This window comes from Astatotilapia calliptera, chromosome 5 (assembly GCF_900246225.1).
Source record: "Astatotilapia calliptera chromosome 5, fAstCal1.2, whole genome shotgun sequence".
Lineage (NCBI taxonomy): Eukaryota > Metazoa > Chordata > Actinopteri > Cichliformes > Cichlidae > Astatotilapia > Astatotilapia calliptera.
Window position 1 is genome coordinate 18,326,012 of NC_039306.1, and position 15,210 is coordinate 18,341,221.

Here is a 15,210-nt window from a genome sequence, read left to right on the forward strand (position 1 = left end):
GACTAGGAGAAAACAGAAACTGAACAGCCAAATCCTTAAGAGTACCTGTGTGTCATACAAGAAGCTACAGTCTAAATTATGCATTACCTTTAACACTTCAGTTCAGTAAAAAAGTAAAGCACCCACGTGGAGTTAAAATAAAGAGGGAAATTAACTTCAGAGATTTTATTGTAACTCATTTTCAAAGTAAGTCCACATGCCAAAGTGTACTTTTACCACAGCTGAGAGCATCTGTAATGCATTTTGATGTATTTGTTCTCTGACCTTGCTGCTAAAGAAAGTAACATCAGTCATTCAAAATGTCAGACTGCAGGATCCCACAGAAACATTCTGTCTCTCACTGCCACGAAGAGGTTTAAGTGAACAGAAAGGAGACAAGGAAAAAAAAAACATGCTGATTCCAAGTCACCTTTGATTTATTCAGTCACCTAAAATAGTACATTATTCATCTGTTGCTCTTTTCATTGCAGAACCTTTTTGTCCCCAGGTACAGCAGCCCAAAAACCCATTTCACCTTTTAAATGCCTTTTCCATTGTCACAGGATTCTCAATGCAGTGAGCACAATGAGTTTATCTGTTAAATTCAAAATGGTGTATAAGCACAATAGCCCAAATTTGCTTTTCCAATTATGAGACAAAGCAATAATTACTCTGGACTAAGCTGCCTTCAAATAAGCCTCAAAGAGAAGTAGCTTGCATCATTATCATAATAAAGAAAATCATCCACTGGTAAAATTGACAGTTAATCAAATTAAACTGTTTCCTCGAAACCTGGAAAGAGCTGGTTATGTATGAACCATCACTGTGTTACAGAGGTGAACCCACTTTTTAGGAGAGAATGTACACCATCACCCAGAAAAATCCCTTCTTGGTCGACATTAAATATGACCTAACAAGATACTTTTCAGAAACAGCTACTTACAGTTGCAGACAAGGATAATATGAGGAGGGAAAACCTGTGTGGTTGTCAGGGAGAAAACTGGAGCGAGAGAGACCATCGACTCTTATAAAGACCCCCCCATTTAAATATAAAGACATCCCAAAACGTTCTTCTTCTTTTTTTTCCATCTGAGTTTATGTTACACAAAGACTTTTCTGTTTGTGACTCTGCATTTTAACAGTTCTGAATTTGACAGACAACCCCTGATTTGCATTCAAAAAGCATCATAAACATATGAAGCTACTCCATGCTACTCCATCGTACATCAATCGGGCTATTGAGTGGTAGAAACCTTCATTTAGGGAACATGTGGTCTGTCAGAGACAAATGCTCTTCAGGTGGTTTGTGGATTTATGCCTCAGCGGTCGTAGGAAGAACTCTCACAAACAGAGTTTTGGTGTCAAGAGATTTGACTGAAGAATCAGCTGGCAGCTCTGGAAAACAGAAGTATTTATGGCTAAAATTACATTTGAGAAGAGCAGTTTTTAAAACTTTTAAAACCCTACAGCTAAGGAAAGTTACTTTGCTTTATCAAAGCAGTTAAAAGAAACTTGGTGTCTTTCAGGAAAATGCTTCGATTTTTTAAAAATGACAATGCACTAACTCGTGTTTTATACTTGATTTGGACGTCCTACTGGTTACAATAAAGAATACACAGCTTAGCATCTAACAACATACACAACTAGAATCTTACAGCTTTCCCTACAAGCTGAAAATCTTTTTTTAAAAATCTGCCTATGTGCAGATTTGCAAAATCTATTCCAGTCACAGAAGCCATTTTTCTGCATGTACTACTAGGTACTGAGTAGTATTTTAAGGAAAATCTGGCAAATACATTTACATGTTTTTACTAACTTTTCATGAGAAAGTGTGGGAGGAATCACCGTATCTCTATCAGCCATTAATTGCCTTAAAATCTGTTTCAGTGATGGTTTTAGTGATCTTTTTTTTTTTACCCTGAGTAAGGTCCTCATCCAGGTAGAGTTTGAGCCGCCTGCTGCGGAGGCCAAAAACTTTGGCAGTCTCAGAGAGCAAGCCTTCGTGGTTAAGCCGATTCTGGCCTACTGGGTTGACCAGTAGGAGGGTACCCACGTCTCCTGATTGGCACTCTAGAAGAGATAGGGAGGGTGTTAAAGAGAACTGTACCACATGTTACATCATTAACAATGTTTTTTATTAGCAGGGATAGTTCTGTCCTGAGAGGGCATATATACAAGCTTCAGCTGGGAAAAGATGAGGAAAAACATCCTGGCTAAGTAGAAGGGAAAGGTGAAAGGACAGACTGAATGACTCAAAGGATAAAGTTGGATTATACTCAATTTCCTGCAGTAGAAGCAAAACTGCATCATAACTGCACAACCAGCATGCATGACTTGGAAGAAATGGAAGAAAAACCTAAACACAGCTACAGTTACTCCTTGTCAATATCCACTTAAAATAATAGGAATAACTGTAATGTTGACAAGAAATCCATATACATGGTAGTTGATGGTAGCGATGAGGAGACAGATGCCACTCTGTCTCCACCAACAGCTGGTTAACTTACAAAAAAAATGAAAAATGATCTTGATGAAAAGTGCTATACAAATACAGGTCATTTACCATTTACCATGACCATTTGCCTGTGGTGCTGATGACCACAGGCAAGCACTTTACCATTTTTAGTTTTGGTGGTAAGCTAATTTAAGTGGCTGTGCAGGCACAAGTACAGAATAAATGAATAAATATATGAATCAATGTTTGAAGCCCCAGTGGAGGAAATTTGGTCTGGAGCAAAATCAATGTCAAACTTTTCATTTAAAACTAGTTCAATCTCGAATATAAATGCAAATATAAAGAGGACAAAAACAAAACAAAACAAAGAAAATCTTCTCAATATTTCTCTCAAATAAAACGTTGGTCAGACGAAGATTAATCTTTAGAAGTGAGAAAAGCGTGTTGTGCACATAAATTCAGTTTCTGTGGCTGCTTCTCTCACCAGCTGGCTGAGCGTTGCATAGTAGAAGGTTTACATAAGGACACGCGATGGTGTCGGTGGAGGGGGCGGGGCCAGGTGACGCAGTTCCCGCAGTCACTGACAAAGTTTTACCAGTCAGAGTCTGCACGTCCGTTTTGCTGGTCAGCTCTGTGAGAAACAGACAGTTACAAATATACATATGTTTCATGATGATTTGTGAAATCTATAAAAACCAACAAGTCCTCAGTCACACAGAGTTAGAGATCTGGTGGAGACCCCCTGGCAACCACCTATAGCTAGGGAGCAATGCTTATTCTCTAACCAGTTAGTCAGTGGTTGTTTCACCCTGCCTGCTGCTGGATAAAATGAAGGCAAGGCAGTATTCACTTTAGGTTTGCATCACGGTTACTGCTTAGTGAGTAGCTGTCGAGTGTTTGCAGACAAGTCGGCACAAACTACGTCCATGGCAACCACAGCAATCACAACGAGGTCTCAGCACAGAAGACCTCTTTGTGGAATACTCATTTTTCCCTAGCGACTGGTGGTTGTCATGAACCAGTCTCTAGGCCTGCATGACTGGGGCCTAAAAGATAAAATTAGTTTAAGATTTATTATCACAGGATAATGGTTGATTTTACTGTTGTCATGATAAATGAAATCAAAAAACTGACTAAGCTCTGTTGGCATTTCTCGCATGATAAAGTGCTCTAGCTTATGTCAGAAGGCTTTATGAAATGTTTATTTTCTCTACAGTTTAACAGAAAGAACCATTTTATGACTAAATAATTAATTAATTAATTCTCTTTGATTTCAATTTGCTGGGGGAAAAAAGCACAATATTATGTTGTTTAATAATAATTTAAATGATCCTTACTCTTAAAAATGAACTGCTCTGCAAAGTGGAGTTTTACAGCGAAAGTTTGCTACACTGTGTGTAACTACCCGTGTTTTCTGTTATTTTTTACTGACATTATAGCTATGAAGAAGATCAGAAAAGTGGAAAAGAAAAACAGTCAAAATTCTGCAGAAAAACTATAAAATTAAAAATGGTTAAAGTGTAGCACGAAAACAGCCAAAATAAAGGACCCAGAAATATATAAAAAGAAAAGTGAAATAAATGACAGATAAAATAACCGACTGGTAATAAAGGAAGAATTTTCATTGTTATTAAATATCTGGAGGTAAAAAGAAGATGTACATTTTTAAATAACATGATTAAATGTTCTCATAAAAAAGAAGGGAGTTTAGTTCTCACCAGTTCCGTCACTGAAGAATTTGAGCTGTGTGTTATTGGTTCCAAAGATGCTGCTGCACGCTTTCTTCAGCTTGTCCAAGTCTAGCCTGTTATCCCCTTTGGGATTCTCCAACAGCACTACACCCTCTGCACAAGAAACCAGTTCAAGAGGATTATTAACATAGCCAAACAGTTACTAAAAGTAAATCACAGGTAAGATAATGTTACTGTATTTATATTATAGTTGTATTTAATATTATATGTGAATTTGGTTGCACATATGTATAATCTCAATCATCAGCAGAGAATATTTATTTTAACTCTATTTAAAATTAGACAGTTACAGTTTTTCCTGTTACACCACTTAAACTGGAGAAAAACAGATTCTCTCCCCATGTGCTACCTTGTTCTTTGTTGTTGACCTTCACCTGGAGGTTGACATATGTGCAAGCTGGTCCATTTAGAGGAGCCCGAGGGGCCGAAGATCCCTTTACTATGGTTAACTCCAGGTCTGAACCCTTCAGCTGCAACAGACATAGAACAAAGAGTGAAAGAGTCAATAGAGAAAAGCACACATAAGTTTCAGTCTCATGACAACTGCAACAAATATACTTAAGAGATTTGCAAGAAGGTAACCACTAAACACAAAGTTAAAAATTTTTTATTACTGTAACACCAATTTGAGTGCTCCTTGTGTATATTATGTATATGCTAAATACTTTCCAGCACGTTTCATGAATGCTTTAAGGTTGTGTCAGACTACAAGCTGCTACAAAACTCAGTCATATATAACCCTGCTTGGTCTACACGTATTCTTTTATACCTGGGTCTTTTCATCTATGATAACGCTGGCAGTTTTTGGGACAGGGAAGGGGAGAAGTGGAGCCTTTGTGGTAGCCAGGATGAAGTCAGTGTGAGCCTTGATCACAGAGTCCAAGTACTCCCCCTCTGGCTGGGAGCGGTAGTACACCGTTATCTCATCTGATGGCACCAAATGCCCCTAAGACCAGACATTAAGAGACAAGTGGCATGAGAAGTGAGAGTTTTCTTTATTGGAGCAGGTGAGTAAACAGGCTAAAAGTCTTGCTTCAGTGGGTCTTCAAACAACAGCACAAATCCAATGACTGCAAAGGACACAAAAAATCTTTAGCACAAGTAACTCTCTTCAAAGTTTTTTTTCCTCCTTTATAAATAAATTACATCTGGAGGAAATGATTACCTGAAAGGAAGAACGAGACAAACAAAATGAAAAGATGAACAAAAGAGTAGAATAGCTGGATTAAAAAGCAGAGACCATACAGGAAGAAATAAAGGTGAAAGCAAACAAGGGGACATTTTTACTGGATGACAGCCCATTTATTTTGGCATCATATGCCGCAAACTTCCAATAACCTTGACATATTCAAACACATTGATCTAATCCTATTCTGAGTGTGCAGCTGGGCACACACATGCACGGCCACACACACATGTACCAACAGTGTAGCACACACATTCTTGCAAACACGCCATTTGCAATATTTGGCTCAAGGGCGGACAGACAGCCAGGTACAGAGAAGTCCATAAGAGGAAGAAGGTTTAAAGGGTTCTCCAAGTCAAGGTAACTGATCCTACCCTGATGGGGCTAGTACAGTGCACATGAGCCTCTGTATGAGTGTGTGTGGTGGGAAGGGGGGGGGGAATAAAGCAACAGATCTCTCCAGTTGGGGAACAGTCCATTAAAAATAAGGAAATGGTGACCCCTGTTTCTCAACTCTGCCTCCCACGCAAACAGTGATAACAGGTGCAACCCACCAAACTACTACCAAACATGTACAAGAATTGCTAAAAATTAATTCCCATCCACAGGGTGGAAAATTCCTGACAGATCTCAGTTTGAAATAACTGGAGGAATTTAACCTGGCAGGGAGCCAATGCACACCACTGCTATAGGGGGACGGAAAAAACTGTTTGTTGCTCGTGAAAACAAGGGGCTGTTGGCTAATCCGTCTTTACTCCCCAGACCACTTCAAAGCTCGAACATTAGAATCTGAAAGGGGCCAGACTGTAATTAAGCTTCCATTAAGCCTGCCTTATGATGGAGAAACCTCTAACTGTGACGCTGCAGTGGAAAGATTTCAAAACTGCCCGGACAATACAATGAGACATAAAGACGAACGGGTGGAGGACTGGGGTGACGGAAATATAACAAAAAGCAAAGTTTCTGTTTTGACTCTACGCTGCAGTCTTGAAACATCATCAGATTAACTAAAATGGGAGTGGTTTAAAGGACTATGATCATACATGTGAAAGCAGGGGATTGTTTAGTTTGTTTAAATAAAGGAAACATCCTCAAAAAGTTCACATCTGAAGCAAAACCACTCAAACTGCCTTAGTGGCATGTTTTGTTTTGCTGTTGCAACTACGTCAGGTTCTGCTTATTAAACACTGGATTGTAAAATTCAGGAGTGGTGTGTTATGTGTCCCTCTTGTTTCCACAGCTAGTAGTGGTCCAGAAATAAATGCCCCACCTTCTTGCGTAGTTTCTGAATGCGGTTGATGACCTCTCTGGCAACGCCTTCATCCACCATAGACTGATCTGGGGTGACATCCAACAGCACCAGGACCTAAATGATAACAGATCATGAGCAGAAGAGAAGAGGGGAAGATTAAACTCTTAGCAAAATTTATGACAGAACTCTCCTGATGTTTTTCTGTGACTTGAGATGAAGGTGGCGCTCTAATAAACAAGATTAAATTCTGGGGATCATAACTTAATATTTCAAACAGGTCTAACAAATGTAAAAAATAAAAAAGCCATTTTACATTATTATTACTATTATTTTATTTTAGATTAAAACAGATGTTTGGAATAATATTTAAGCTGGAGGTTTAATTAATTTCATTAGTATTTATTCTAATCCAAGCTTTTATGTCTTTAAGATATGTCAGGTACTTTGATCCAGAAAGTGAGAAGATCATTAGTTAATGTAGCTATAACTGTGAAAAATGTACATAGCACTATCTGCACAGCAAGTTAACTGTGTGCTGTGTTTTCCAATAATACTCTTAAATAGAAAGAAACAATGAGGTGAAATGTGCTCGTCCTGGCATACAAAAACTGCCACAAAAACTGAATACGAGTCATAAAAAGAAAGTATTTCACACAAAATAAAGATCTTCAAGCATTACTAATCTCCTAATATACACATACAGCGGCCATGTTTTTTTCTACAGATGTTCAAATGCTTGTTAATGGAAATATCTAATCAGCCAACACTTTTTGGCAATTCATGAGCAAAAATGCTAATGCCAGGTTGTTTCCAGCTGAGAGGAATGCAAAAGTAACTTAAATAAACCCTTGGTACAACAAAGGTATGCAGAAGAGCATCTCTGAATGCACAAAATATCAAACTTGGATTACAGGAACAAAATATTGCATTGGTTGCCACGCCACTCCTGTCAGCTTAGAACAGGAAACTGAGGCTGCAATTCAACAAAATTTTGGCAATAAATGTCTGGGAAAAACACTGCCTCATCAGATGACTTTGAATCCGCTTCAACTTTTGGATGGCATAAATTACATGAAAACATGGCTCCATCCTCCCTTTTATCAATGATTTAGACTGCTTATGGTGATGTGCATGGCATCGTTTAAACTGTTTAAATGCCACGGTTTACCCGAGTATTGTTACTGACCATGTCCATCTCTTTATGACCACAGTACCCATCTTCTGATGGCTCCTTCTAACAGGAGAACTCAAACAGCCTCCACAGTTACCAGATCTCAATCCAACAGAGGCCCTTTGGGATGCAGTGGAACCAAAGATTATCATCATGGATGTGCAGCCAACGACTCTACAGCAACTGTCTGATGCTATCGTGCCAATATGAACCAAAAGTTCTGAGGAATGTTTCCAGTCCTTTGCTGAATCTATGCCACAGAGAATTAAGGCAGTTCTGAAGGCAAAAGGCCGTTCAACCCAGCACTAGGAAGATATACATAAAAGCGCCAGTGAGTGTAATTAAATTACTTTAAAACTGAACCATCCAGTCCTTTACCTCATTGTTACAAACTATTACTTTGAAAAGGTTAACATTTAGAGTTGACAAGAGCAATCTTTAAGCAGTTAGTCTGCTATCCTATTGCCCAAACATTTACAGTGTCAAAATGTAAGACAACATCCAGGCAGCAGTAAAGGATATACTGTCTGCTTCTCATTTTATCATGGATAGAAGGAGAGAAAGATGAGTGAATGTACACATAAAACAATGGAGAAACAGAATATGAGAGAGAACAGAGCGTCAGACAGATGGAACCTGAAGAGTCAGTGTGAGCGAGTGAGCAACAGAGAATTAAAAAGCCAGCTCAGTAAACTGGTATTAAGCTGCAGCCGTGTGGCATGTATGCGGTTGAAAGAGCACTGATTAGAGAGGGCCTCTGGGAAATGCATATATACTGATTCCACTTAGCTGCGAAATAATTTCATACATCACACTCACAGTAAAGAAACATAAATGCATTTACAGCATGTGGCAGCTTGGTGTAGCAACAGCAGCAGAGTAGTTCTTTTTTTTTTAAGATCTAGTCACATTACACTGAGCACCTGAATATAGTCAACATCGACAGGTAGCCAAAGCAAAGAGGTTGCAAGACCTCCTCCTTGCATTTTATTTAAACTTCACACGGTGGCCAAAATTCTTTGGATACAGGGTTGTAATACCAAGAGCACTGGGTTTACCTGTGCATCAGAGTGTGCTTCATATTGTGCAGAGCCTGAGCTCTGATCAAACGTGTACATCAGCCTCAGGTCCTCCTCATGGAGCTCATGACCATCCACCACTATGGAGCCTGCAAATTAAGCAGATAATTCATCATAAATATATACATTTAGCAATATAACGTTCATCAATTCCAAGATAAACAAAGTTTTTGAGTATTTTAAGTAAGAAAATGTTGGTTACCACAAATCTTTTCTTTTCTAATCTCAATAAATAGTAATTATTTTTTTTCCTAAGGAAAAAAAAAGGATGACATGTGGATTGTATAACCATGTTAAACACTATACTTAGTGTATGATTAAAATTATTGATAATAAATTAATGCAACAAAATATCTGCATTTCTATTCTAATATCTAGTTTTACAAGGATTACTATGCTGGCAAGAGATAATGGATTATTTCTAAGTGTTTTAAAAAAGGTTTGCCATAATGATTACTGATGTGTGTTGTGAATGAATCAAAACTGGCTGCAGACACTGTTAAAAATGATTCAACCTATTTATATCTCTGTTTAAATAAATGTGCCCCATGATTTGGTGGAAGAGTTCATCTCCTGACAGGACTTCTAAAGGAGATTTGAGTTTTAATCACAATGAATAAAGTGCTCTCATTTATAACTTGAAATTTAATTTGTTTTCTTGTTTTCTGGGGTCTGGACTGATGTTTGTTTGTATTTTAATATTACTTAAAACTTAAGTCTTTCTAGCTGCATCCACACTAGATCTGAGCTTTAAAACAATACCGCAAATGCAATCTGCTCAGGTTCATATCTCCATTTTGCCAGTGGCAGCAATTACCCATATCTCTGTTCTGACTAAAAACCATGACCGTGTTCTCCTGTCCTCTTCACTTTTCCTCACCCGGAGGCTCGGTGAAACAGTCGCTTCATTTCTCTCTAATCTGAGATTTCCACGCTTTAATTTCCTTTGTCCCTCCCTGCTTTGTTGCTGTTTTACATCTTCTATCTTAACCATTATTCTTCCACCTCATGAAAGTAATAGCATCAAAAGGTATAGGTTATGAATATTGGCCACAACCTACAATCACTTTCTAGCCTACCGGTCAATCTCTCGCTTTCAGAGTCATGGAAATTACACAAAAAGTTTAAAAGTGGACTCAACTCAAGTGTGAGCCATTAGCTTTTTTTCCATGGTAAGATTCATTCACTCTGACTGTTCAGACAGACAAAATGCTCCACTTCTGTTGTTCATAGCTTCCGTTTAGTTTAATAGCAAGCAGTTTCACATCATGGCTTGCGTTCGATTTTAATTGATGAACTGTAACTTTGCAGTACTATAAACATTTTCTTCTTTCTGTGCACTCTCTCCAACATTTTTCTACCATCTGTCTCTTTCCATGCATCGCTTCTTTCCGCCTCACAACTGGCTGGACTTCAAACATGCAAGTTATTGGAAATTTTAAGTTCCCACAGTCCAGCTGACCTCTTCTGCCTCCTTCCTCAAAGACTCTGGGGGCTCTCCTCATCTTTCTATAATTGGAGAGACAAGATACCTTGCATTGCTTTGATCCCTACCCTGTTCCAGACCAGCTAGTGTTTGGATTCAGAGGATAAACTGGTTTCCTCGTCGAGGATTCGTCGTTAACACTAACTGATTGTTCTTCACCACTTTATTATTTGTTTAGCAATATCACTGCCAGCTGATTAATAATTTGATAACACCGCTAGAAAACAAGCAAACATTAAAAAAAAAGGATACATAAAGATTAAGTCAATACAGAACATAAGGCCGCTAATTTTCAGCAACACTGCTGAAACAATTTTGTGATTATTTACTTTTTAAAATTTTTTGTCACCTTTCTTCTGGAAGGCTTCAAGCTGTTCGCTGGTGAGCTCCTTGATAGAAGCAGTGACGGCTTTGAAGGCCCCCTTTAATCTCTTGCCCAGCACCATGTGGTCTGGCTCGGCTCTCAGGCGGATACCATACTTGTCCTTGTCTGTTGAAAGTGTCAACTGTCGCACATTAAGCTCCTGGGGAATGAAGAATAGTCAAACACACCATGTCATTGTCTTTTAGTTGGCTGCAAAATTGTTAATATCTCACACTGGGGAATACAATGTCATCTGCCCAAGACTGATACAGGTACAAAAACAGTGTACAGTAGGTCACTCGTACTATGGATGTGCTTGGAACTCAATATAAAATTCACTGTAATGACATACCAACATCTTATTCTGCTATACTTCAAGCAAAACCTAAGCTAAAGTAAACTGTTACAGGGGAGTTACTGTACTTTTATTACTACTACACATTTGATTACGTACATGAACACTCACAATGTACAAGATTTATAGACTCAAGTTTTGCTGTTAATAGAAGTTGACTGATAGATGATTGATTTATGCATCTCCTGACTGCTTGGATAAGCTGGCTCTTCTGGCGCTGTCGTTCCAAACAAACAGACAAACTGTGCAACATGGCTGAAGGGTCCTTGTCCAATCCCTTCTTTACTTTACTTTAAAAATGTTCATTCATTGCCCATTACAAAGGCTGTTCCCATTAGATCGGAAAGGAGCATTAATGTGAACCTGCCAATAAACTCACTGGGCTTCAGTTGTTAACAGAGAAAATGGTTATGGTTTATTTATTTATGTAGAAAAACAAGCAGATACTTCTAATCAGTTGAAATAATACAAAAGTTAAAAACTTTATATACTAGAGTTGTACAGGGCAAATGATCACCATTCACTCAAAGAGTACATCAGCCCTGAAATCAAATAGTCAGTAAGCCAGTCAATCTGTAAATCTCCAATAAGCCATCCCCACTTTTCAGTCAATATTTCTGTTTTCAGTCAGGGGAGGGAGAGAGAGGGGGGGGGGCATCTGTGATCCAGTCATATCAGCAATACTTAATTTAGCCATACTGACACCCGCCCGGCTTTGCCATCCATTGGTCCAGTCAATCACAATGCTGTAGGTTGTGACTGAGATCAAGCTCTAGCACAGTTGACTTGCTGACAGAGAGCACAGATAAGCTTACTGTAGAGGGTCGATGTATAAACCTTAAGGGCACTGGGGGGTTGAAAATATAAGCTTACTTAAAATGGGATTCTATCAATGGGTTGATTTCACAAAGAAATAGCTCATTTAATCTTGAGGGTAAATATGGCTTTGAGGTTCTGTTAGTCTGTGTAGGGGAACGTGTGTGTGATGACTTAGTGTGCTGGTGCATTACAATGAAGGAAGCCTGTCAGCTCAAAAAAGCAACTCATTTCATATTTGACATAAAGCTCAGAGGAAACTAAGCTGACAGAGTCACCAACAAGACTGTCAACAAAGCAAAGCTGACCCAAGCTAAAATTCAGATGGCCACAACAGCCAGTCTCACTCTGACTCCAACCTCTCCTCCCTGAATGTTAGGAGAATTCATTCAATTATATTAAATGTTTACCTGTTCCACAAGGACAATAAAAACATGTAAATCGGTTTTTGCATCTTAGTTAATCTTTCTCTTGCTCCTGAGTACTCGTCAGACACATGAACACTGGCCACAAAAAAGGTCAAACCTAAAACATAAAACATCTTTGTTGTGCTTAAAGATGAATCTATACTTAATGTGGTTTTATTGAAATTAAGAAACAATAGAAAAATTCAGCTTCCAAAGATTGTTTACCGGGCTGCAAGGCCTCCACTGCTCTCAATTCTGACTGAATAAACCTTGTTTACTGGCAGGAAAGCTAGAGGCTGACAAGGTTAAATGTCCTCCCCACCAGAAATAAAACAGTGATAGATAAGAAGTGGCTAGAACTAAGATAAAGCTTGGAGGATCCAGCAGAAGACGCAGCAGAAGCTCTTTTCTGTAAAAGTTGTGTTAATGTTCGTCAACGCAGTCATGTGGGGGGTTGAATCAATTTTCCAATTTCAAGAAACAAAGACGTACAAAATCCTGCAAAGGTGAGAACATTCTTCTCTATGACAGTACTATAATGTCCTCTTTTGTTGGAAAAATAAAAAGGTAAGGACTTCAAGGATTTAAAGACAATGGGGATTAGTCTGCAAGCCTGTTAAACACCTGAATTAATCCAGCTCACACCTGAATCGATCCTCACTGTCTAGTAAATAAGCACACACTGACATTGGTACACAGAAGACTTATGATATGCTCTTAAAAAAGAAAACATGCCTGTGATTGCACTTTGCAGTTGAGAAATGTGGCAACTAAGGTAGATCAAATGTTAAATAACATTTAGAGGCATGTGCTTCGCCCCTCTTTTTGCACGAAACAGACACTGAAATTTCAATTACAGCTAAAGATCCAAGTAGTGTGTGAACATGTACTCCCTCTGATGTTCATCCCCTCTATCAAATCAACAGCAGTGGCTTTGGAGTGTAAACACGGTTCCAGGGATGTTTCTCTTTAGATTATAAGTTAAATAGTACTGATCAAAGCACAGCAAAGCAACAGAATTACAGGCTGGGGAAAACCTTTGCAAGAAAGTGACAAGAAAATACCCCCTCCAACAGTGCATGAGTAAAAGCAAATCAATCTCCCCAATTTACCAAAAAACAAAACAAAAGAATGCAATATGAATACACAATACAATATAAATGTTTGAATGGTTGGGTGTTCTATTTACTTTTTCTAATTTACTTACTTCAAGTATGTATTTCTGCAGTGACTCAATGTCCTTCAGAGCCTCTGGGTCCTGGTGGATGACTACAACCTCCTTCAATGGGTACTGTAACACAAACCAAAAAGCTAAAACCAACATTAAAGAAAAAGCATGCACAATGCAAACTAGCATACACCTTCAGCTACATTTAGATAATGTAGCTGTAAAGTAAAATACCAATTCATCATAAACCTTGTTACAGTATGAAAAGTAAGTACATTTTGACACAGGGTCAATCTACTGCAATTACGAGAAAATGAGCAACAAAAAACAAAACTGCAATTCTTAAATCCTGTGTTTGGCTATATATTGGATCATTTTTTTTAAAACAGAACTTTCTATATAGTATTATTATTATTATTATTATTTACATTTGGACAATTACATCTGTTGAGTCTTCTATGATTTTTTTTTACCCAAATTCAATAAAGAATACTACTACCAAGAAAAACAAACATAATATGGGAGTAACTCAGGAAATGATCCAGCACCTGAGTCAGACATGGTCCATATTACATCACATCTGATGGAATCTGACTGTGTTTAAATTGTGTCTCTTTGTTTTTCTGAATTCATTTCTGTTTTTGGCAGCTCCAATGGTGCTTTTCAAATGAAGTCCAACATTTTATCTGAAAGAGCCCTCTTCATAAGCTTTCAATCACATCACAAGAAGGCAATGGATGAATCTACTGATAAACAATGTAAAATGTGCGTGAAAGTCCTGGAGAAATGAAGTACGTGACCATTGAGTAAAGACTCTTCTTGCCACATTTTAAATCATGTTTCCTATAGAGTAGATACCATGTAGATCCCAGTGGATTACAGAAGTGGATAGGGTCAAAATGGTAATCTACCTTGACAGGCAGGGTCTTCCTGTCTCTGATCACTCTGCCCAGCTCAATCACAGACTGCATCCGAGAGACGGCGCCTTCAATGCGCTTGTCAATCAAATTCTCCCTGTAAAAACAGAAAAAAATATTGAGTGTCATACTTTTCATGTTATCATATGCAGCACTGAGTGAGAGAATCAGTGTTTGGATAACTCAGTCTATTCTGTGACACCGGAGAGAATGAGATTAGGAATGGGAATACCATCAACTGAAACTAGAAGTGACTGAGCTCTGTTCATTTAAGCCACGTGACGTCAGTCTCCACTCATAACAATAACACATCCTCTTAGAATAAATATACATTATTCTGTAAAACTATGTGTAGGAAATTCTTGGGTGGACAGCAGCATTTTTACCGCTAAGAGCAATCCTCATCTTTCGTTAATGGTGATTTATGAAATTAATTGGATTATCTGTTGAGGAAAACACTAGAGAACAGCAGGGTCAGTACCGCATATATAAAAGACAGAGTTCAGAACCATCTATTTAGCTCCACTAATAAGGTACAACAAGACTTCCACCTCTGAATTCAAATTAGAGCTGTTTAGCCACTAATAATCACACATAATAGCAATATTATCCCTAACTATCTGCAGGCACACAGAACTATGCACAATGCTTGTTCATTTACTCGTGACTTGTGTCTTCTCAGTGTGCACGCCACATTGGAGTAAAACAAGAGGAGTGGGTGGCCAGGGACAACCAATCATTTAATGAGGTGATTGACGAGCGGCTGTTCCCACCAGCTGATTGGTAGCTGACCTTTGGGAGGAAGGTGAAGTACTCTCATTTGA

At 38.4% G+C, this 15,210-nt stretch overlaps 1 protein-coding gene across 1 annotated transcript in view; it reads right to left on the reverse strand.

Moving 5' to 3' along the window:
- Positions 1-394: 394 nt before the first annotated feature.
- Positions 395-15,210, reverse strand: part of iars1 (isoleucyl-tRNA synthetase 1) — a 61,329-nt gene continuing 46,513 nt past the window's right edge. The window contains exons 24-34 of the mRNA XM_026167730.1: positions 14,381-14,483; positions 13,509-13,592; positions 10,709-10,883; positions 8,853-8,962; positions 6,642-6,737; positions 4,955-5,131; positions 4,535-4,655; positions 4,153-4,278; positions 2,919-3,065; positions 1,897-2,049; positions 395-1,374 (exon numbers count right to left, since the gene is read on the reverse strand). Of these exons, the coding sequence (XP_026023515.1) occupies positions 1,292-1,374; positions 1,897-2,049; positions 2,919-3,065; positions 4,153-4,278; positions 4,535-4,655; positions 4,955-5,131; positions 6,642-6,737; positions 8,853-8,962; positions 10,709-10,883; positions 13,509-13,592; positions 14,381-14,483 (1,375 nt within the window). The 3' untranslated portion in view covers positions 395-1,291. The remainder of the gene's footprint in view (positions 1,375-1,896; positions 2,050-2,918; positions 3,066-4,152; positions 4,279-4,534; positions 4,656-4,954; positions 5,132-6,641; positions 6,738-8,852; positions 8,963-10,708; positions 10,884-13,508; positions 13,593-14,380; positions 14,484-15,210) is intronic.